This window comes from Pithys albifrons, chromosome 11 (genome assembly GCF_047495875.1).
Source record: "Pithys albifrons albifrons isolate INPA30051 chromosome 11, PitAlb_v1, whole genome shotgun sequence".
In the NCBI taxonomy this organism is placed as follows: Eukaryota; Metazoa; Chordata; class Aves; order Passeriformes; family Thamnophilidae; genus Pithys; species Pithys albifrons.
Genome location: NC_092468.1, coordinates 26,892,564 through 26,913,730, shown reverse-complemented (window position 1 = coordinate 26,913,730; position 21,167 = coordinate 26,892,564). Strand labels below are relative to the sequence as shown.

Here is a 21,167-nt window from a genome sequence, read left to right as displayed (position 1 = left end):
GCATGTACGATGCTGGATTTAGCACAGAGATGGGGTGTAACACCTATAGACCACTCTGAGCCGTGATGGGTTTGACAAAAAGGACTTCTGATCATCATCTTTTAACCTTACCTAATGACCTTTTCCTAATGCAAACCTGTACATCTCAAGATAAAACTCCACTTAAGGAAGGCCTTACTAATTAGCCCTTGAGCACACGGGCACACCTGGCCAAGAACCCAGGAATGCATTCCTCTTGGCTCACATCATTCAGCTGATGAACAGAAGACCTTGCCACTGAGGTCAGGTGTGGCAGCTGTTACACCACAGACCTGTACGGCTGATGTTCTGTGCAGTCCTGAGGAAGTCATGTAAGAAACACCAGTGTTGCCTGAACTGACGGTGTCATGCCAAAACAGTTCCTTTGAGGTCAATTAAAATGACCTCCCAAGAAATAGTGCTATTGCTTTATGCTAGCAGAAACTGCAAACTATCTTCCCATTGAAGATAGTCCTCATGAGTCCTATAATGAGTCCTATAATCTCTTAGTAAAAATGGATGTAATGATTAACAGTTCAGAGATGGGAAATGAATGGTTATATAGATTTTTGACAACTATAACTGATAAGCATTATTGTTGTTAGTATATCATTCTTGCAGCAATATTCTAATCCTACATGAAGACTCTGGCTTTGTCTAGTTCAAAGACAAGGAGGTTGAGGAGTGACTTTGTTGCTTCCTGTAGGTTCCTGAGAAGCGGATGTGGAAAGGAAGGTGCTGAGCTCTTCTCCCTGGGATCCAGGGACATGATGCCTGGGAATGGCTCCAAGCTGTTCCCAGAGAGATTCAGACTGGGCATTATTGGAATGCATTTCTTGACCAAGAGGGTGGTGAAACACTGGAACAGGCTTCCTAGAGAGGTGTTTTTTTTGCCTCAGGCCGGTCAGTGTTTCAGAGTCATTTGGACTGTACCCTTAATAATATGCTTTAACACTGGGTCAGTCCAAAAGTGGTCAGGCAGTTGGATTAGATGGTTATTGTTGGTCCCTTCCAAATGAACTATTCTATTCCTGAAGCTATTATACTTCTTTAGCTAGGAAAGGGGTTGAAGCATCTCACCTTAACGATACTAAGGTTTTTCAGAACAGAGTAATTGAATTCGCTTCATGTTAATCATAAATATCATTCCAAGTATATGACCCTGATGGGTTTTTTTATAACTTATTTTTGCATGTGACTGAAATTAATGACACGGCCTATACTGGACGAAGAAATAGGCTGAAATTCAGCACAAGTGTAGCATGGAACTAGAGCACTGTTGTAAGTTTGAGTAACTTGGTGGAAGTATTACCACTGCTTCTTCCCAAATCTCTGCTAGAATTTCTGCACATCAAGAACTTTGCATCTCCAGGAATTTTATAATCTGCTACTTTAAGAGTTTTAGCACTTCCTGTAGTAAGGAAGAAAATGCATGTTCAGATGAGATACTAGAATTTTTCTATTTTGAGAGAGTTTAAAACTCTGGTCAGCACATCTGTGGAGGCAAGAAACTGTAAGATTTATTGTTACCTACTGAAGCAGTAGCAGCTGCAATTTGGATACATGACACGGACTCTTCTGCACAAATATAGAGCAAGAGATGACTTTACTGATTTTAGTCAAGTGATAGAGAGAGAAAAGAGAAGTAAATAGCTGCACTGCCTGCACTTATTGCAGGCAAATGAGGACTCAAATTGGTGACAAATCCCTGCTTTCTGCTCCCAGCTACATGTCCTAATCAGTAGGTCTTGTGGCCTCCCATCCCCGAAAAATGATTAGAAAAGGGGAGCAGAGAGAGATAAAGCAGAGGCCAAGTTAGGAGAAAAACACGTGTGTGTGCCTTGTTTGGACTATTTGCAAAACGAAAAGAGTCTTATAAATCTGTTCTGTGTTCACCATTAATATTTAAACCTTTTCATTAAGTTTAAGGAAGCAGAGAGAGGTCTCAGCATTTCAACTTTTTAACAGTTTTGTAAAGATTGGTGAGAGAGGTAACTACTTCTCCCATGAGTTAAAAAAAGCCTCACCATCAATTTACTTCTTAACAGATCCCAGGTTATTAATGCAACCAGGAGAAAAGCTTCTAATGTAGCCTGTATTGTAGACCACTGAAAATCAAACCAAAAATAAAACAAAAGAAACTGAGGCCTACTTGCTTCACTGCTTATAGGAATGCTTCTCATGTTAGTTATAAGAAATCGAAAGGATTCCTTAATCCACTAAACATGTGCTTGCTGTCATGTATTCAGTAACAGGCACCAAGCAAATGATGGCCTTTTAGAAGACCATCACATTTATGTAACAGGTGCTTTTTTTTCTAAGAAAACAAGGCTCTGGGATGGGCAAAGAGAATGTCCATTGGGAAAGGAGAATGCAAAGACTTGAAATAAGTTGGAGCGACAACATATTAATTTGATTATTCAAATAGAAACACAAAGGCCTTTACAGTCCTATTGTAATAAGTTACATTACACTGTAATCCTAGCACTAGAAAAAATTTGTGCCAAATTTTAAAATTCTATGCAGACTACTCATAAGGTGTCAAAAAATAGAAGTCCAGTCCAGCTTCACTGTAAGGTCAAGGTCAGAAGAGTTTCCAAAAGTAAAGGGGATGATCCAGAACAGCTTTTGTCATCAGAGAAGTCTGGGACAAGTTCAGGGCAAGACAGAGATGGCAGGACAAAAATGGACTCAAACCTCTCAACAGTCTTGAATCAGGTTATATTCTTTCCATCTATCCAGCTATGCACTTCAGACCCTTCAAGTCTATTTCCTAACTAGATAGATTACCTTTTCAGTGAAGTGTTGTAAAGAGTGAATTCCATTAAGTACTTTAAACTTGAGCAGAATACATGGAATCAACTCTTCTGGGTTGTTTTTTGGTTTTTTTCCTCAGATTTTGCAGAGGCAGAAATAATGTTTTATTATGAAACTTTCTCTACGATGTTTTTTATTAGTTTAATGGTTGGACTCACTGTGCACATTTGCAAAATTATTAATTAGCTCAAGTGTAAATGGCAAATTAAATGCTTTAGAAGTTTACACTAAATAAGGTCTAGTTACAGGGATAGTAGTTTCTGTTACTGCTGTGTAAATCCTAACTACATTTCAAAACTCCTTCTTAGCACTTGGTGTTGTGAAACACCTTTTAAATTACATTATAAATAAGTTCCTATTAAAAGAACACTATTAGTCATAAAAAATAGAAAATTCTATAATGTGTAATTTGACTTCTGTGGCATGCATGGTGATGCAATTTTTTAATTGCATGATCACAGGTTCATTTTCCATAGGACTTGCACCATGTTCAGTGCACTGGTATTCCCTAATGAGCTGCTACGCAGCACTTTGTCTGTTCTTTCTGAATGCTGTCTCTTTATCTAGCAAAACCTATGTCTTCTTCCTCCTCACCAGGTTTTTATTAAGTCCTATTGTATGCTGACAAGTAACAGTTTCTCTGGCTGGTTCCCATCCTCATGTACTTATCTTTCACTGAGTCTTAAATTTATTCCCTTCCATCAAAACTGAGGCCTAGCTAGTTTTTTTGCTCAGCTTGGTCTAGGCTTAGATATTTTCCCATCCAAGCCCTCCTATCACAAGAGCTTAACCCAAGCATTCTTCTCTTTTGGGGGGGCTTTTTTTCCTGCTATCCTCATGTCACATGATCTTTTCTTCCATTGTACTGGAAGCCAGTGGGATACCTTCCTACCTCTCAGGTTCTTCCTCTGGCTTTTCCCTTCAGGTTGTGGAGAAAAGAGTGTAGCCAGTCAGTAAAAGGCACAGATGTACATGCAGTGGAGTCACACAAGGGAACCACAGAATTTACAGCTTGCTCGACCACAAACATCAGAAAAATCTCAAACAGGCATGTGTAAACAGGTGTGTGCATCGGCGGGGGGAGCACTTCTGTCATACTTTCAAGCTAAACACCAACAATCCTAGGTTTTTTGTTCTGATTGTTTAACATGGAAACCAGAAGGAATTGTGCTCTTTTGCTCCACTCTAACATAATACAAAGAAACCAGGGGACAGGGGGAGGGCAGTCACCAACAGCGGCTATTCTATTGTTTTCTCTCAAAAACTTGGCAAAGCAACAAGCTAGACACAGCTGAAATGTGCTGGCTGAAAATGTCTCAAAACTTTCATCTGAGACAGACACAAACCATGCCTAACACCATCACAGAGAAAGTTTGTCAAAGCCTTGGATACCTGACAAAGGGTTGCATACCAGAAAATATTAGTAATTCCTGTAAATGTACAACATAACCAGCATTGCCTACAATTATGATTTGCACATTGTTATGTGATGTTTTATAAATTAATGGTACGCTCTAAAAACATGTTTTGTTTTGGGTCTTTTTGTGGTTAGACAAAGGAGCGCTTCCTTTTTTGAAAAGTAAGAAATTTGATTTTAAAATAGGTCTACAAAAATTGTCTCAGCTCAAACATAATTTCCCATGCTGAGGAAATTTGGCGTTTTCTTTGTTCATCTGTTTGCATTTGAGATTTGTGTTTTTTAAAAATCCTTTCATGACAAAGCTCACTTGCCATTTCAAGTTAGAAAGAAATCCTCTTCCTGACAGACTTCCCTCAGTTTATTGTGGCTAAAAAGCAGGTATAGGTCATTGTCTTGAAGAAGACAATGGATTGCAGAAAAGGTCCTGGGTGTCCCGAGGACACTGAATTGAACATGAGGCAGCTGTGTGCCCTTGCTGAAAAGGGAAACGCTATCCCGAGCTGCGCAAGGCAAAGTGCAGCCAGCAGGTCGAGGGAGGGGATCCCTCCCCTCTGCTCAGCTCTGCTGAAGCCACATCTGCAGGGCTGTGCTGCCTTCTGGGCTCCCCAGTATGGAAAACTGAACATACTGGAGAGAGGGCAACGAAGGGCCACAAGGCTGGAAAAAGGACAAGAAAGCATCTCTTCTACGAGCAAAGGCTGAGAGAGCAGGGACCACTCAGCCTGGAGAAGAGGCAGCTCAGGGGATCTCATCCACCTGTACAAACACGTGCAGGGAGGGTGCCAAGAGGACAGAGCCAGGCTCTTCTCAGTGGTGCCCAGGGCTGGGCCAGAGGCCACGGGCAGCAAGTGCCACACAGGAGGCTTCCTGCAAACATCAGGAGATGCTGTCACTGCCAGGGTGGCCAAGCACAGGCACAGGCTGCTCAGCAGCTGCCACAGGGCCCTGACATGGCTGGAGGACTGGGGGTGTCTGGCACGTGCGGACACTGCAAACCGCTCCCTGCAGCTGTGGGCGCCTTTGGGCCGGGCCTGGGTTTGGTCCGTCGTCTCTCAGGCCTTGGCAGCCTCCGCCGCTGCCAGCCTGAGCCACAGCTCCCTGAAACGGTCCTACCCTCTATTCGCGCAGAGGAGCATTTTCAAGCTCCGCTTTACCCGAGAGGCGCTCGGGGTGCGCGGGTCTGAGGGTCCCGGCCCGGCCCGGCCCGGCCCGGCCCGACCGAAGGAGCTGGTGACGTGCGGCCGCCGCAGGAGACCATGGCGGGCACCCCGCCCGGGCGCCGCGGGGATCCCTCGGGGCGGGGGCTCCGCCCGCGGCCGCGGCCACGGCGCTCGTGGCCCCGCCCCTATATAAGGGGTGGCCTCGGCGCGGCCCCGAGCGCGGCCGCCGCCTGTCCCGCACGGAGCCGCTCCGGGCACCATGGCAGGTCAGTGCGCGCCGGGCACGCGCCGCGGGAGCGAGGGGAGCGGGAGCGGGAGAGGGAGAGGGGCTGCCGCTCCTACTTTTAGGCGACCGTCCCGGTGGCGAGAGGGCTGCGGCCGGTGGGAGCAGGGACTGCCCGCGGGGGGTCGGGCCGTCCCGCCGGGCCCGGCCGCGCGGTCCGAGAGGACGCGGCCTGGGTGCCCGCCTCGGCCCCGAGCGGGGGATGTGCCGGCGTGGAGCGGAGCGGGACGGGAGAGAAGGGCCACTGTGGGGCCTCAGCGGCTCACAGGGCAAACCCAACTCTCTCTTGAAACGCCAAAGAGAGCGGGTGACTTCGGTGACTTTAATACTTTACACTGAGTAGTTCCTCACCGCCTCTTTCAGTCCGTTTGGCTTCTTTCTTCCGTTGTTTTTCTTTTTCCCCCGATTCTTCTTCCTGAAGCTGTCAGTGGAGTCGGCTTCATTTTCAGATCTGGAAGCCTGCAGGATGCCCGCCTCCCGATGCGTGTCCTAATTAGATGCTCTTGTCTCCAGGAATCCCGTACCCAAAAACATTCAGATGTACAAGTAACTAACTCAAAGAACAGGGGAAAAGGCAAGCACCTGTGAACTCTGGCTATGCTTACGAAAAAGCTTCCAGGGGAATTTTGAAAAGATCTGGGACAAGCACGCCAATCACCTTGTGCATGCCGTCAAATGAAAGATTGCTTCTAGCTCGAGCTTCCAGGATGCTCTTGGGTGTGTAAGGGCTGGCGCGAAGACCCTGACAAAGGGGTAACCGTGCAGCCAAAGATGCCTCTCAAGTATTGTGGTTTTGTCAGGATAAACAAATTATGAAGCTGTGCAACTGTCTTTCATTCTCTTTGTTTTTGCAGACATGCTACCAACAGTTCATTATCTATCAGGAGCAATAGTGGCGGCTGTGTAAACATAAGATACTGTGGAGGAAATATTTACAGAGAATTGAGACGGGAGACCCAAACAGCTGAAATACCTGTGGTAGAGGTAGAATGGACTAGTCTCTTGCAGATCTAACTTCCATAATAATCAGGAACTAGTCTTGCCCAAATTGTAGCATGGACTCACGTACCTATGTATGTAGAGAAGATATGAAATAGAACACAGTTTATTCAAAACTTTGGAAAGCTGTGCGGACGTGGATGGTCTACAAATTGGCAATTTTCACCTCCTGTCAAGCAGCTGAAAAGTCTTCTACTGGTGTTGGGATGTAATAGGGGGCTTCTTAGCCTTTGCTTCATCATTGAATAGACTTTATTTCTCTAGGACAGACCTTTGTGAGGGAATATTCAGCTTCAGTGAGACGAGAAGACATGGTAGAAGTATACCTGCTAACAGGTCAATGCACAAAGTCTAGTCTTTCAATGGCAAGGTCACTTTAAGAATTAGTCTTACACTGGCTGGGGGGAAAAAAAGGCAACACTGAGATGAATGTTGGGCACAATCCCGCTTTGTCTACCCTGGATTTTTAGTGAGTTATCTGAGAGCATAAAGCATTGGACTTCTGTGTATTGAGTAGTAACATGCAAAGTAGCTACTGAAAACCCCCATGCTTTTTGGAGGCTGCTCACACCACTTAAAATGTTACACACTTGCCCTTTCAAAGAAACATAAAGTTGTTCTGTGGACTTGCTGAATATAACCTAGTACAAATAGGCAGCCAAAAGTGAATTGAAACAAAATATCTTTATTCCTAGCATTACAGAAGGTTTTTTTATCTTTGTGATTGACCACCATAATCTAAATCCCTTGGGACTAGTTGGTTTTTTTGCTAAGCAAAACAAGATTTTTCAGCTGGTCTATAGATCTTGCAAACCAGGTTTGCAGAGGTTATAGACAATTATGGCACATGACTTTCTGTCGCCAACTGTTAAGGTGTTATTAAATTAAATTGATATTAATGATGACTGCTGCATGAATTTAGGAGTTGTGCCAAACAACAGTCTCCCCCAAAGAAGTCAGTATTTTAATCTTACTACTTGCCTTGATAGTAAGCCTTTAAGTACCCAGAATCCTCACTGTGATGTAAAGAAAAAAATCACAGTTGCTAAAATGAATTTGCATCTGAAAATCTACTCTTGAAATTCTTAGGAAGAAACTATTTCATTGATACTGTTGAAAATGAATTGGTAGAAAAGAGCATACCTTACAAAGGGCTGTAGCTTGCAAAGGAGGTCTACGATAATTAACAGTGAACTGAAGAACTTTTATGAGTTACTTCTTTGCCTTTGTCAGTCCCACCCTGAGAGTTTAAAACAACATAACAATTGAAAGGATGCAAAGCTTGCATTATAAGGCCTCAATAAGCATATATGGTGAAACAATACACCTTAATCTATTTCTGAGATACTGTTGGAACAGATTATACTTCATACTTAAACAATCCAAACTTACCTCTTTTTTGCTTGAAGAGTAAAAACTGTTGCCACAAGTTTTAAATCGCTTTTTGTATTGCTAGTTATGTCCCATTTAAATCTTGCATTTTGTGATAGAGCTGCAACCATGGGTTGCAGAACAACTCATCTGCAAAATCCTGAGCTGGTGAAACTTAGAACTGTTGTCCAAGATCTAGTTCAATGTTTACTCTCATTTGAAAATGAAATGGAAGTTTTACACTGCTGTAGCTTCAGGGTTGAGAGCTAAACCTACAGTAACTCTACAACACCCTCCTAACTTTAGGCCTAATGCAAGCCCACAGACTCCAAACACTTTTACTTAAAATAGCATATTCATGGCCAAAGTAATGCTCTTTAGACTTTTTTGGATTGTCTCTACATTTGGCATGACTGATTTAACCTGGGGGCAAATTTGAGCTGGTTTTCTCTTGTAATGGTCGATTTTTTAAGGTGTTTTACTGTGTTTTGCCATGTGTCAAGTGACTGACAGCAAGTATGGCTATGCAAGTATAATCTGCTCCATTCACCCATGTTAATTAGGGTTATCAGCTATACACAGAGTTAAAAGGCATGTCTCGGAGGTATCACAGCATGATTACCTAAGGATACTGGATTTCCAGTATACTTGTCTCACAATAAAGTAGTGGATCGTGCTAACTTGACCAAGTTCATTTCTTCCAGACCAATCCTTTGTGACTCTAGCCACAAATGACTCCTATGTGAAAGGAGCACTGGTACTTGGTTCGTCTTTGCAACAATACAGAACAACAAGGAAGCTGACTGCACTCATAACTCCTCAGGTCTCAGATCTTATGAGGTAAGGTTACTTTATGTACTTCAAACTGCTACAATTCCTGCTGATGTGCAGGTTGAAAAATACAAGTTAAATTCCTTGATAGTAACCTTTCAAAACTCTGGAATTTAAACACCTAATTTTAACAGAATTCAACTTATCTATACTATCTGGGATTCGGTAAATTCTTCAAACATGAAACTGCTATGTTTTGGTGGGCTTTTTTTTTCCTATGATGAGTTAAATAAATACTCTGTAGTTACTAAACTGTGACTTGATACTGATAATTCAGCTAGATCTTTGCTTTTTCATAGACCTACTTAGAATTGTCCAATAATATTATATTGCCTGTATGTTCGTTAGTGTTGTGTGTTTGCTGTGGAGGGGGCAACAGGGGATTGGTGTTCATTTGTTTTGCAGAAGTGTTCCTGATTGAGATAATGTAACACGAACTCTCTTGAAATCTAGCAGACACTTCAAATCAAATTTTATCATAAGAGAACAAGAACTAAAGTAGCATGAAGTACATCAAATCAGTACCTCAAACAGGCATCTAACAAGGTCACCACAGTACAACAAAGGAAATTCACAGGCAACTGCTTCCTACAGCCCCTCTAGAATAGTCTCAGTATGGAGTAGACTGAGTTCTCTTTCGACTTTTACGTAAGAGGAGGGAAAATCCCCAAAACAGTTAATAGTATGTAAAATTACAGATGATGGGTCTAGATTCTCTACATGGGAAAGTTCTTCAGAAAAGACTTGTCAATATTTAGAGACAGTAGAGAGGTGACTCAATAAAAAGAGGACTAACTCCCGCTGCAATCTCCTGGCAGCTAAATGGCCATATCAATGTTAAGATGTTACATACAGGAACATCCATTCCAGCCTATCAGGCGAGTGTGCTCTTTTAAGATGAATCAATCCTAAATATGCTTTATGTGCTAGCGCAAGCCAGCTAGTACTGTGCCCTTAGACTGATACCCACCTACCTAGTGGTGTAACAAGAACTTGCCTTTCTCATCCTGTCTCCACCAACAAGGTATGCCTGAAGTTCAGAACCAACTATCCACACTAAACTCTCAGTATAAAGACAGCCTTGCAAGGCAGAGTTCCAAAACTCATTTACAAGCTCTGTGGCTCAAATTGCACTGGTAATTGCTGAGCATTCAAGACACACTGTAAAATACCAAGACTTTACAGACGTTTGCTTTTTTAAAGAGCAGGAACACCTTAATCTCTCTTGAACTAATGCCAATGCTTTATTGATGGTAAAGCAAAGGTTGGGTATCCGCCACATAATTTCACTACACTGCCTGAAAGGTTGTCACTCTTTAGTGAACATGATACTGGTTCAAAACATTTCTCTACCCACAGCCATGACTAAGTCAGCTTTGAAAAAACTTTATGGGATAAAGAAAGTTTTAGCAATTGGGTCTAGTCAGATGTCAGAAATACAGAAGAGTGTTGTTTTAACTATTGCATAAACTTCTGTTTGAGCTGTTTAGGATTCAGCTATTGTCCTGCTCGGGCTACTGTAATAGCTTCCCATTTCTTAATTGCCTTAATTGCAAAGTAGATTAAGTTGCCAAAAATCAGTCTGCATGAAAAAAAGCTTTGTGGAAAGTTTGTAGTACATAGCCATGACTTACTGGACTTGGTAGCGATGCCCTGTTTGTGGAAGAACAAAAAACCCAAACTTCTTTCTTCCTCAAGATCTGCCCATTACAAACTAGAAACTTTGAGGCAGACAGATGGATTTGTGCATTCCAGCATATGCAGTCAGCTCTTACTGGTGAAATAAGAAATGCTGCCAGGTTCCCTGTTACACTTCTCTTATGGAATCTTTCACGTGGTCTGGTGCTGGAGTAACAATAGAACTAAATCTTGACTCTTCACCAGGAGAGTGCTGGAGAAGGTCTTCGATGAAGTCATACTGGTGAACGTCTTGGATAGTGGGGATTCAGCACATTTGGCATTAATGAAAAGACCTGAGTTGGGTGTCACACTAACAAAGCTTCACTGCTGGGAACTGACACAGTTTTCGAAGTGTGTTTTCATGGATGCAGACACAATGGTAAGTGGCTGTCTCCTGCTACCTCTTAATGACCCAGTATGGAGGTTTTTGGATTTTTTTCTGTTGGTTATGTTGGTTTATTGTTTAAGAGGAGGGGTCATAAAAGCCTTTTATGAGTTGGACTAGTAGCTGTAAGAATGTGTGTGCCTTTTAATCTAAATTAATTGTAATGAAGTCTGCGGGGACTATTTCCATAAAGTATGCTATTCCCTAAGACAAGAGCATCAATAAAAGAACTCTCTTTCATGTCTTAAGGTTGATGTCATAATCCATGAAAACATGATACCACAATTCACAATCTAAACCCATTTTTTTTCACCCCTTTACAATTAGGCTTTATCAAATATTGATGAGCTTTTTGAGAGAGAAGAGCTGTCTGCAGCACCAGATCCAGGCTGGCCTGACTGTTTTAATTCAGGAGTTTTTGTTTACCGACCTTCCATTGAAACATACAATCAGCTGTTACAGTTTGCCACAGAGAAAGGCAGCTTTGATGGTACGTATTAATTTGTATTTCAATATAAGTTAGACCAAAATGGTAACAGTAGTTGGGATGGCTCAGTAACTACAGGCATATCATGAGGACTCTGTGTTCAATTCAGTGTAACTACACAAAAATTGTATCCTTCTCAGAAATAGAGGCTATCATTACAATATGTAGGGAAACTACCTTTTTCAGACTTCATGAAATAAACCTGAGTTTGGCCTCCAAACTAGCAGTTGTAAGCATTAACAGTGTAAAATCATATAACAAGAAATCTGAAGATGTAGCAAGCACAGTGCATGCATCAGCAAATGAAACTGCACTACTATGCTTCGTGCATTCCTAACACTCGAGGCTTGAATGTTCTGTGCTTACTCAGGTTGATGCAGAAAAAAATAACACTGGTCAACTTTAGCATAGCTTCAGAGAATCAGATATTTGAAGATACAAATATCTCTTCCTATGCCATATGATGGCTTCCTATCATTATAGGCTGATGGCTGTCTCTCCCAATATCAAGTGCATGTAGCCTGCGCTGCTTCCCAATATAGGTCACTTGGGATTGGCCACTGTACCTGATTTAAGCTCGAGAAGCCAAGTTCTGCTGTCCTGCAAGTCTACTGTATCTATTACCATTGCAGTAAAAACCCCTTTTGTTTGCAGACTGCTATAGTTAAAGGCTTATGAATATCCCTGTCTCCTGTCACTAAATTTCATTATATAACTACTGTGGTACAAAACAAAGTCTAACTTAAAAAATGACAGAACGCTACATAAATAAGACCATAAAATGGAGCTCTTGGGTAGAATGTAATTAGTCAGCCTGTTGACGTACCTTTCAGTACTTTTCAAAAAGTAAAAATTCACTACTCACTCTTAGTCTGCAGAATAATCCCTGTTACTGTGTGGATTCCTGTGTGTGGTCTTCTAAAGAACATTAGTCACAGCTGGATGCTTAATGCTACCTACCATATGAATAAGCTCTAATGAATATGAGTACGGCCATGTAGTGAAGGGTCTGTACCTCACTACTGACAAGGTAGCAGTTCGTAGCTTTGTGAGCACTTTCAGATGCTGGGTGCAAACTGATCACCAGCTATGGCAAAATCTCTAGCACAGTTCTGAATCGTTGCATTGAAACCAAAAGAAACCCAAAAAATCCACAAAAAGACAATCCTCTCCCCCTCCCAAAAAAACCCCAACCCATCCATCCATCCAATCAACCAACCAATCAACCAAAAACTCCTTGAACAAACCCACATCTTTATGCGAACCGACTCCTGAGTAGCTCCAGGAATGTGTGAGACCCGGTGGTTGTCTTCTTCAAGCTTTGTGCTTGACTGCTAGCAGACCCCAGGGTCTTCTAGGTTGAAGGACCCTGTCCTTTAAAAGAGTAGAACTGCTTCCACAATACACTCACTGACATGAAAGCTAAAGCTATGCAATGGTGAAAGTTCTTCAATGTCCTAAAGGCAAAGTAATTGTTGCAGCACTTAACGGCAAAAATAGTGGGTTAATAGTTAATGCACCAAATTTCTAGAACTGTAATTTGTACTTCAGCTTTAAAATTAATTTAGTTTTCATTAAGTGATAACACTGATCTGAGTAATGAGACCACAGAGACTTAGGCCAACTTAGGCTACTGCTGAGCTCAGGAACTTGGTGGGGAGAAAGGGAATTGAAACTTATATTGACCTAGCCAGTAATAAAAGGTTCTAGAAAACTTTCAATAAGAGCAAACCTGTGAAGGGTCACTGCTTTTAACAGGGATCCAAACTTAAGCTACCAAGCTATGTGTAGTTGAAGTCAAGCTGCAAGTACCTCCTCTGCAGTAGTAGTAAGCAGGGGACTGCAAGACTTTCGGGAGTATTTCATGTTTATAACAGCAGATTGGTGCTTTTTATGTAATGCTGTTGTCTAGAAATGGCAGAGTAATGGCTACTTAAATAGACAACCAGTTTGTCTATCTGAACTGCACCTTTCTAGATACAAAGGAATATGTCATGCAACTAACTCTAGATACCATCTAAAAGTAGTGGAGGGAAGGGAAAAGGTTTTGAAAGAAATCTAATAGTACTGGTATTTTAAGAATGTTGCTGTTGTTTTGAAAATCCTCTGGCTCTTTAGCCTGGGATCCAAAATAATTGCTTTTACAGTCTTGCTGTATCGTATCTTTCTATGTGTCTGTAAATATGTAGTTAGTACAAGTACTGCCTGGTTCTTTTACCTTATGTGTAAGATCCAGTTTATGTAACAAGACTGCTGTTGAAGTCTGGACCAGGACAGCTAAATGCTGCTTTCATTGTCTGCTTTAGCACAAACACATGCAATCTGAAAAAAAAAGCAGCTGAGTATGTAAAAGAATCTGAGTGAGAGAAAGTCCTGTAGACTAAGTTAAATACACTGTTGCTGCCCCTTCAGTTCTCTTGTGATAGACATAACTCCTTCAAAAGTGCTTTCCTTCCTTTAGGGGCTGAGAGGCAAGTCAGAGTTTTGAAATTACTGGACTGAGTCCTCAGGCAGTTTCTCACTCTGCAATCTCTATGTATGCTGACAGCTGTAACAGGATACCTAGAATTTATATTTGTCAGTGTACTGTCTGGACATCTAAGTTTGTGCCCAGCGTTGAGATACTTCAGTTGCAAAAAGCAAATTCTGCTCAAACAGCACTGGTAGTGTAAACCTTAACACTGCTCTAACTCTAATTACACCCAATAAAAACCCCTTTCTGAGTCAGCAGAGACTGAGTGCTTGAGAAAATTAAAGATTAAAATAAACTACTAAGGAAGCTATCCATTTATCTACTCTTTAGTAATACTTGTGAATGCAGTTACAGGTGAAAGGAATACAGAAAGTTGAGGCACTACCTTCAATCTCATAGATAGGGGGAACTATTACCACTTAAAAACTAATTATATTCACTGCAATAAACAAGAAATCGATATTAATAAATAGGGGTTTGCTCTGCAGTAGCTGCCTAGAAGCTTTGGGCCCGGAGGCTTTACTTATTTTTGAGGGGTTTTTTAGCTACTCTACTACTGCGATACCAAATGGACTCACTTAACCTTGTTACAACCTCTACTTGCAAACCAAGGTGGCCCCTCCCGACCCAGATTATTATCCTCACTTATCAGTTAGCAGCTTTTTAGTACAGAACTAGGAACACCTCTTGTCTGTTATGGGGTTTGATGAAGTTTTACTAGAATGGTCACCAAGACTGAACGGTGCTTTTTTAATCTGATCATTGTGGAGGTAGATGCATCTGGGATTGCAGGTCTAACAGGCCACTGATACCCTAACTGGCAGTGAGATCTTGGTTATGCATCTGTAAGCATAAGTAATAAAACTAATTGTTGCCACTTGATCTTCTGAGCTACAGCTTTCCTGAAGGTGAACAGGACTCAGTTGTCCTGGTCAATTTTTTTCCCCTGCCTTATACAGCTTGAACTTAGGCTCTAAAAGAAACTGAATTGGCAGAGTTTGTGAGCAGCTTGCCATCTTTTAGCAAAAGTAACCCCACATGTCATTCTCTGTTTTTTTTTTTATTTTCAAAGGCTGCAAGGTTTAGAGGATTGTTCACAAATAGAAATTTAGTCCTTTGTGCCAAACTTCTACTGGACATGACAACTGCATTACCAGTTCTTACTTACTGAAGTGACTGAAAAAGATCCTTAAACACCTATCTGATGCTTGTAGCCTATTAATGCTTTCTCTTTTAGGTGCAGATCAGGGGTTATTAAACACCTTCTTCAGCAGCTGGGCAACAACAGACATGAGCAAACATCTACCATTTCTTTATAATTTGAGCAGCACTTCTATATATTCCTACCTTCCAGCATTTAAAGCGTAAGTTCAAAATTTTAAGAAGATTTTCAGAGCTTATATAAACTATTTTCTTGTAACTGAATGAACAGGCATGATGTGAGCTTACATAGGTTTTCTTCAAGGAGACTGTTATTGTCATCGAATATATAATAGTTTCTGCCTTAAAAAAAAACCCTTGAATTAATGTAAGGCAAATTAGTCATCTCAAGATAACTGCAGAGAGCTCTGTAGCTGTAGCTTAAACCACTCCTCCCTGGTTGTAACACTGAAGTTTAGAGTAAGCAGCTTTGGCAGGTCACTTGTAAACGGAAGAACCGCTCCTCCAGTATGGGATACAGTCTAGTACAGTTCTAACCAATGGCAGTAGGCTCTTGAATCAGCTTGAGCTGAACTTCAGCATGTCACTGGTGGTATTGTTCCCACTGAGGTAACTTGTCCTTTTCTCAATCAAACTACTTAAGAGTATTTAATAACCAGTAGTTAATCTAATCAGCCTATACGATTCAAATAAATATGGTGAATAAAGACTTGTAGAAAGCTAGAATTCTCTCCCAACAGTCTTTCTAGATCTCTGTCAGTTCTTTAAGTAACAGCATTATGAAACAAAGTCTACAGCCAACCACATACCATTGCATATTTCCTCTGTGAGGAAAACTGTATCCTCCCTAGCTAGCCTTATTAGACTTGTCATGTGAGTAAATGGTATGTCAGAGACAGGGTCAAAGTGCTGTAACACAGGAGGAAGGAGGAGGCAAGCAAGGGAAGCTGAAATGTTACGCAGAAACTCTTTTATCTGTTAAGAGTTGCAGAAGCTGAGGGCAAGGGGTGGGAAAGTACCAATTGCATAAAAACAATCTGATCTCTGAATGACATCAGGTTACTAGTGTCTGAAGCAGCAGCTAGCATAAGCAGGACTGTTGCTGGCTCAAGATCAAACTATGTCTTGTGATCAGAATACCATCTGGAATCCTGTCACGCTAAAAGAGGAACACTTATTTAAAGAAATACATGCAAGCCTCAGAATGACTAAGGGGCTGGATAGCATTTGATAAACCAACATCTATTGTAAGGTATGTCCTCTTTCCTTGGCTGGCTGTTAGTCACATGACCTTAATTTTACAAATTACCTTATTGCCATCAAACACTAGTTGGATCTGGGGGCTCCTGATAAGAATTGCATTTAACTGGTTGAATCAGTTGCCTAACAGAATTCAGCAGACCTTCAAACACAGAATGCTGGAAGTACAGCCCTTTTAAGTAAAATTCTCTGTTCAAGGACGGGTGGAACAATTTCCCTTGGTTAGATCAGAACCTACACTCTCAATAATCAGCAGTTGGAATATACTGAAATTTAAACCTACTGACATCAATAGCTAAGTTTTGTTGCAGCTTTGTATAGCGAGACTAGATTTCACAGCAGTCTCAGTAATCCTTTTTCCAAAGGAAAATGCCAATTCATGACAAATGCTCTCTAACTTCAAAACATTGATGAAGGACTTTTCTGGGAGATGGGGAAAGACAGATTAGTTACTGAAGCCAGAGTGGACATAATGCTTCCTAACAGTTGAACTTAAATGTCAAAATAAAGTATTGCAGATCCAGAAAGTATCTAGAAAGCAGATACTGAAAACATCAGAGAAGCTTGGCATCTGTCAACTGTTGTTCTGGCTCTAAGTGGACAGAATACTAAGAGTACACTTCTCTGTTTGCAGCAAGTGTAACATAACACTTCTTAGGCATTCCCTTGCTTAAATAGCCTTGATTTTTGAACAATGACAGGATTCTTCAGAACAGCAGCAGCCTAAGATGAAGAAAATTCAGGTTGTTTAGTACTGTAGCAGCTAATAAAACTAATGTAGTCCTCTTAGACAAAATCTTGACATGCAGAGTTTAAAGTTAAAGCCCAGCAACTGACATCTCAAAGAAACTTTTTTTCCCCTTGCAGTTACTGCAAATACTTGGGCTTGTTTTACACACACATAGGTCTTCATTCTGTAATAAGATCAGTTGTGTCCAAAACATTGAATATGAATATTGAAATATAGTCAAGGATCTTAGAATAGTATGGAACCCCCCTCCCACTCCAATGCATACTGTCTTAGTTTGAACATTCCACAGCTTTGGAAACACACCCGTATTGTCTCCATGTGTAAAACTCCTTAAACAACCAAGTCCTGGTCAAAATGACAAGCACATGCTTAATAAAATGTCAAACTGCTTTGGCATTATTATCCATTTCAGTCATATTATGCTGAGAAGAAATCCTAACGTGATATAAACTAAACTAGGTGAAATAATTGCTGTTACTAGAGAGGCTAATATTGCTTGTTCACAAAATTGACTCAAACTGAAATCTAGTTCTGGAATTGTAGAAGAATAAAATGACTGTCGTCTCTGCTAGTGTTAAGTTCTTTACTTGAGAAGAGGTGCACCTCATTTACACTTTCAATGCAAAAGAATACACTGGTAACATTTGGGATAAGGCTAGAAGTCCATATTGAAAACTGAGTTAAAATGGTTTTTTAAAAGAAACAAAAACAACCCATGACCAAATTCACCCATGGCTAAACTTAAGGTTATTTACAAAACAAGCAAGGCCCTGCTGCACTGAGATCAGGAGTCCTTTGACATGCCTAGGTCACACAAAGCCATTATTTTGCAGGGACATGATCTTCCTGCAGCATGGCCTTCCAATGATCCTTTTCCACAGTGCTGTAAACCTAAAGGGTAACTCTTAACGCTGACCCTTCTCCACATAATGCCCGTAATGCCTAACTCTCTGGCTTGCTGACTTTGGATTAGAATCCTTTTCACTTCTAAAACCAGTTCCGATTGCAACGGCTGCTGGAGACTGTTCTCTGCTGAGCCATGGACATCACTCTAAAGACTTGAGTTGGCTGTAAGTATTTAAATAGTCCAGACCCTTAGGTTTTGGCTGTATTCTGACTAGTGTATTGTAGAATTCAGTTTGTATTTTTTCTGTTCATAGCAATGCTTTCAGTCCCAGTAGGCATGGGCAGTTTGATCATTTAGCATTTAGTCTCTTAAAGATATTCATATTTATGTTTTCTGGACAAATACGGAAACTGCAGGTTAAAAAAACTGTCTGCCAGACAAACCTCATTGTCTAGACACATGTACAAAATGGCTTCTAAAACTTTTCTGTCCAACAGGTTTGGTGCAAATACTAAAGTGGTGCATTTCCTGGGAAGCACAAAGCCATGGAACTACACATATGACTCCAGAACAAAAAGCATAACAGGCAACATGGACGACCCTAAAATAGTTCACCCAGAATTCCTCAACATGTGGTGGGATACCTACATAACTGATGTTTTACCATTACTAGAACAGCATGGAATTGTTAAAGAAATTACTACAGGTGTAAACATGGTACGTACTTTAATAATCTTGTATGTCCATACCCAAGTATGGATGATGGGTTATTAACCATTGCAGCCATTTCCCTTCCCTCTGTCCAACTCTCAAAGCATGGGTGTGCTTTAGTTTGTGAGATGCAGGGTATTTTGGTTTTGTTCTTTTAAGCTTGGAAAAAAACCACTACAGAAGAAAAACATGCTATAGTGGTCTTGAACATAGCTGTATGCTTGCCTAAAACAAACTATACAAGTAGCTAACCTTGCACCAGACATTATATCATAGTAACTTTTTTGATATATAGACAAGGGCCCTAACTCTTAATGTGTTGCAGCTAATAAGGTTCTCAAGCAGAAGAACCTGAGTTCAGCATGCAAATATGTACATACAGATCATGCATGGTGAAACAAATTTAGGTAAGCCTAGGATAACAAGAAAATTAATACTTACATAAAATGGTAGTGATAATCCCAACACTTACTAAAGCCAAAGTAATGATTCTAACTCTCATTCAGAATTTAGTAGCTTGCATCTGACTGCAGACTTCTTAGTTTTAGCATTGTACATGGGCCAGTTTAAGTTCTCAGCCTTTCTAAGACTAAAGTTAATGATCTCTTAAGATGTGCTTTCTCTTGGTAATTTTGCATCTTTCTAACAAACTATTTGCAGCTATCGGGCTTGGTCTATACTCTGGCTTTCTCTTGTGGCTTCTGTAGAGAGGTATGAAGAACTTAAACTTTACTTTTTTCTTTTTTTTTTAATTTTCCCCTTGCTACCATCTGTAACTCTGCTTTGTTTTGCTATCAAGGCTGCACAATCCCTGCCCATTGGCAATGCTTGCTACTGCACATGAGAACATCTACTTCATTGTCCCATTCTGTGGCCTCTTGCTCACTTTAGCCATGCACAGTATTTCCATATTTTTACTCTGCCTTTCCTTTTAGGCAGAGGTTACAGAGGCAGTGTCCCACTTATCAGTATCACCAGTATTACCAACTGAATCTTCAGAAGAACGCAAGGAACGGTGGGAACAGGGCCAAGCTGACTATATGGGAGTGGATTCCTTTGACAACATCAAGAAGAAACTTGATACCTACCTTCAGTAGAAATGCCTGTCTCAAACAGTGGTGATGCAAGGACTTGTTCCAGAACTAACAGCTAGAAAGGTATTAGATGGTGGTCAGTTACACTTGCTAGTAGCTTGATGAAGTACTTCTTGGCTGAAAGCCTCTGCAGTGCTACAGATGAAGAAAGAGCAAAAGCTAGGAAGCAGAATTCCTTGGGCCACCTATTACTGCCCCATTTCCAAATCTCCCTACTAGATAAAACCAGGTATTTTCAGCTTAACATTTCTTCCGTTGTGATCAATTGGCTCAACATATTCCTGAAACCGGGTTTGTTACCTCACCTCATTAAGGTGATTAGCATTGATTCCTTTGCTTGCTGTTTTAGATGTAAAATCTAATTCATGGGATTGCTCATACACTGGAGTGGTAGCCATTCTGCTTTACCATAAATGTATTAATGACACTGGGATACACACAGTTGAAACAGTAATAGCACTGCTTTGCTCTTCCAGTCACAATTGCACTGAAATTTTGACCAGGTTCTTACGCACAGTGTCTACAGCATGGCAGAAAGCATTTTTCAGTTCTGTATACTATGGGACTAGTAAACTGAGTTTTATCTGTTCCTTGCAATGTTGCACTTGATACAAAAATAAAAAGTTGTCATGCATTTCTGTCTTCCATAAACTCTTGAGCAATTAAGAAAAAGGGAGCTCCAAAGCAGTCTAACTAAAATATTCAGGAAGTATAAGCCTTAAGCTTTGCTAATGCTCCTCAAGCTCGCATTAGCAAATGTCGAGCTTTTAGTTCAGTAATTATTTACAGAGTAGATAGTAATTTGCCAGGGAGCTGTTCAGGGCCAATCTCCTTATTAGCTTCCCCTAAGTATAGGACAGGGCAGTGGAGAAAGTATCTGCCGAAGCTCCTCGCATTAGTTTGGGAAGAGGGCATTGTTCTCTCAAGTGACTAAAAAACCATCAACTCTAATGGAAGCCCTGTACACTGAGTCTTAAAACGGTGATGCTATTTTGGCAAAGAAACATTACACAGCTGCTTAAGTACCTACTCTGATTAGAAAAACTACTCTTTCCATGTGTGCAAAGAGTAAAAGTGCTTTTTGCCACTCTCAGGCTACACATACTCCAAGACACGTGGAAAAGCAGTAAAAATAAAGCATGCTGATGGGCAGAGATTGACTGATATCTGTACTAAGGTTCAGATCTATCCTTTAGCCAAAAGTCTAAACAGAACAAAATTAGTTCTTTGACAGGTATACCTGTACTAGTCCAGAATAGAGGAGGATTTTGGCTGGAACCTAGTGAGGGTGTTAAACTTTTAACTTAGAGATAAAATGAATAATCAACAAGCTCTCACCATTTGCTGGTAAAGCCGAAGACATAATATGAGAGTTAGACTGTTTTAACTTGTTTTCACTATTTAATTGCTCTAAGATCA

The 21,167-nt window shown here is 41.0% G+C and overlaps 1 protein-coding gene across 5 annotated transcripts; it reads left to right on the top strand.

Annotated features, from left to right (window-relative positions):
• Positions 1-5,576: 5,576 nt before the first annotated feature.
• Positions 5,577-20,382, top strand: GYG1 (glycogenin 1). Of its 5 annotated transcripts, XM_071566990.1 has the most exons (10): positions 5,611-5,681; positions 6,212-6,415; positions 6,553-6,682; positions 8,773-8,908; positions 10,784-10,958; positions 11,292-11,454; positions 15,162-15,288; positions 18,441-18,660; positions 19,315-19,365; positions 19,590-20,382. In XM_071566990.1, the coding sequence occupies exons 4-10, from the start codon at positions 8,904-8,906 to the stop codon at positions 19,749-19,751; spliced, it is 903 nt and encodes a 300-aa protein (XP_071423091.1). In that variant the 5' UTR covers positions 5,611-5,681; positions 6,212-6,415; positions 6,553-6,682; positions 8,773-8,903; the 3' UTR covers positions 19,752-20,382. The 5 variants fall into 5 exon arrangements, with proteins under 5 accessions (XP_071423089.1, XP_071423088.1, XP_071423091.1 ...); XM_071566987.1 differs by lacking the exon at positions 6,553-6,682 and having other exon boundaries at positions 5,610-5,681; XM_071566988.1 differs by lacking the exons at positions 6,212-6,415; positions 6,553-6,682 and having other exon boundaries at positions 5,577-5,681.
• Positions 20,383-21,167: the final 785 nt, after the last annotated feature.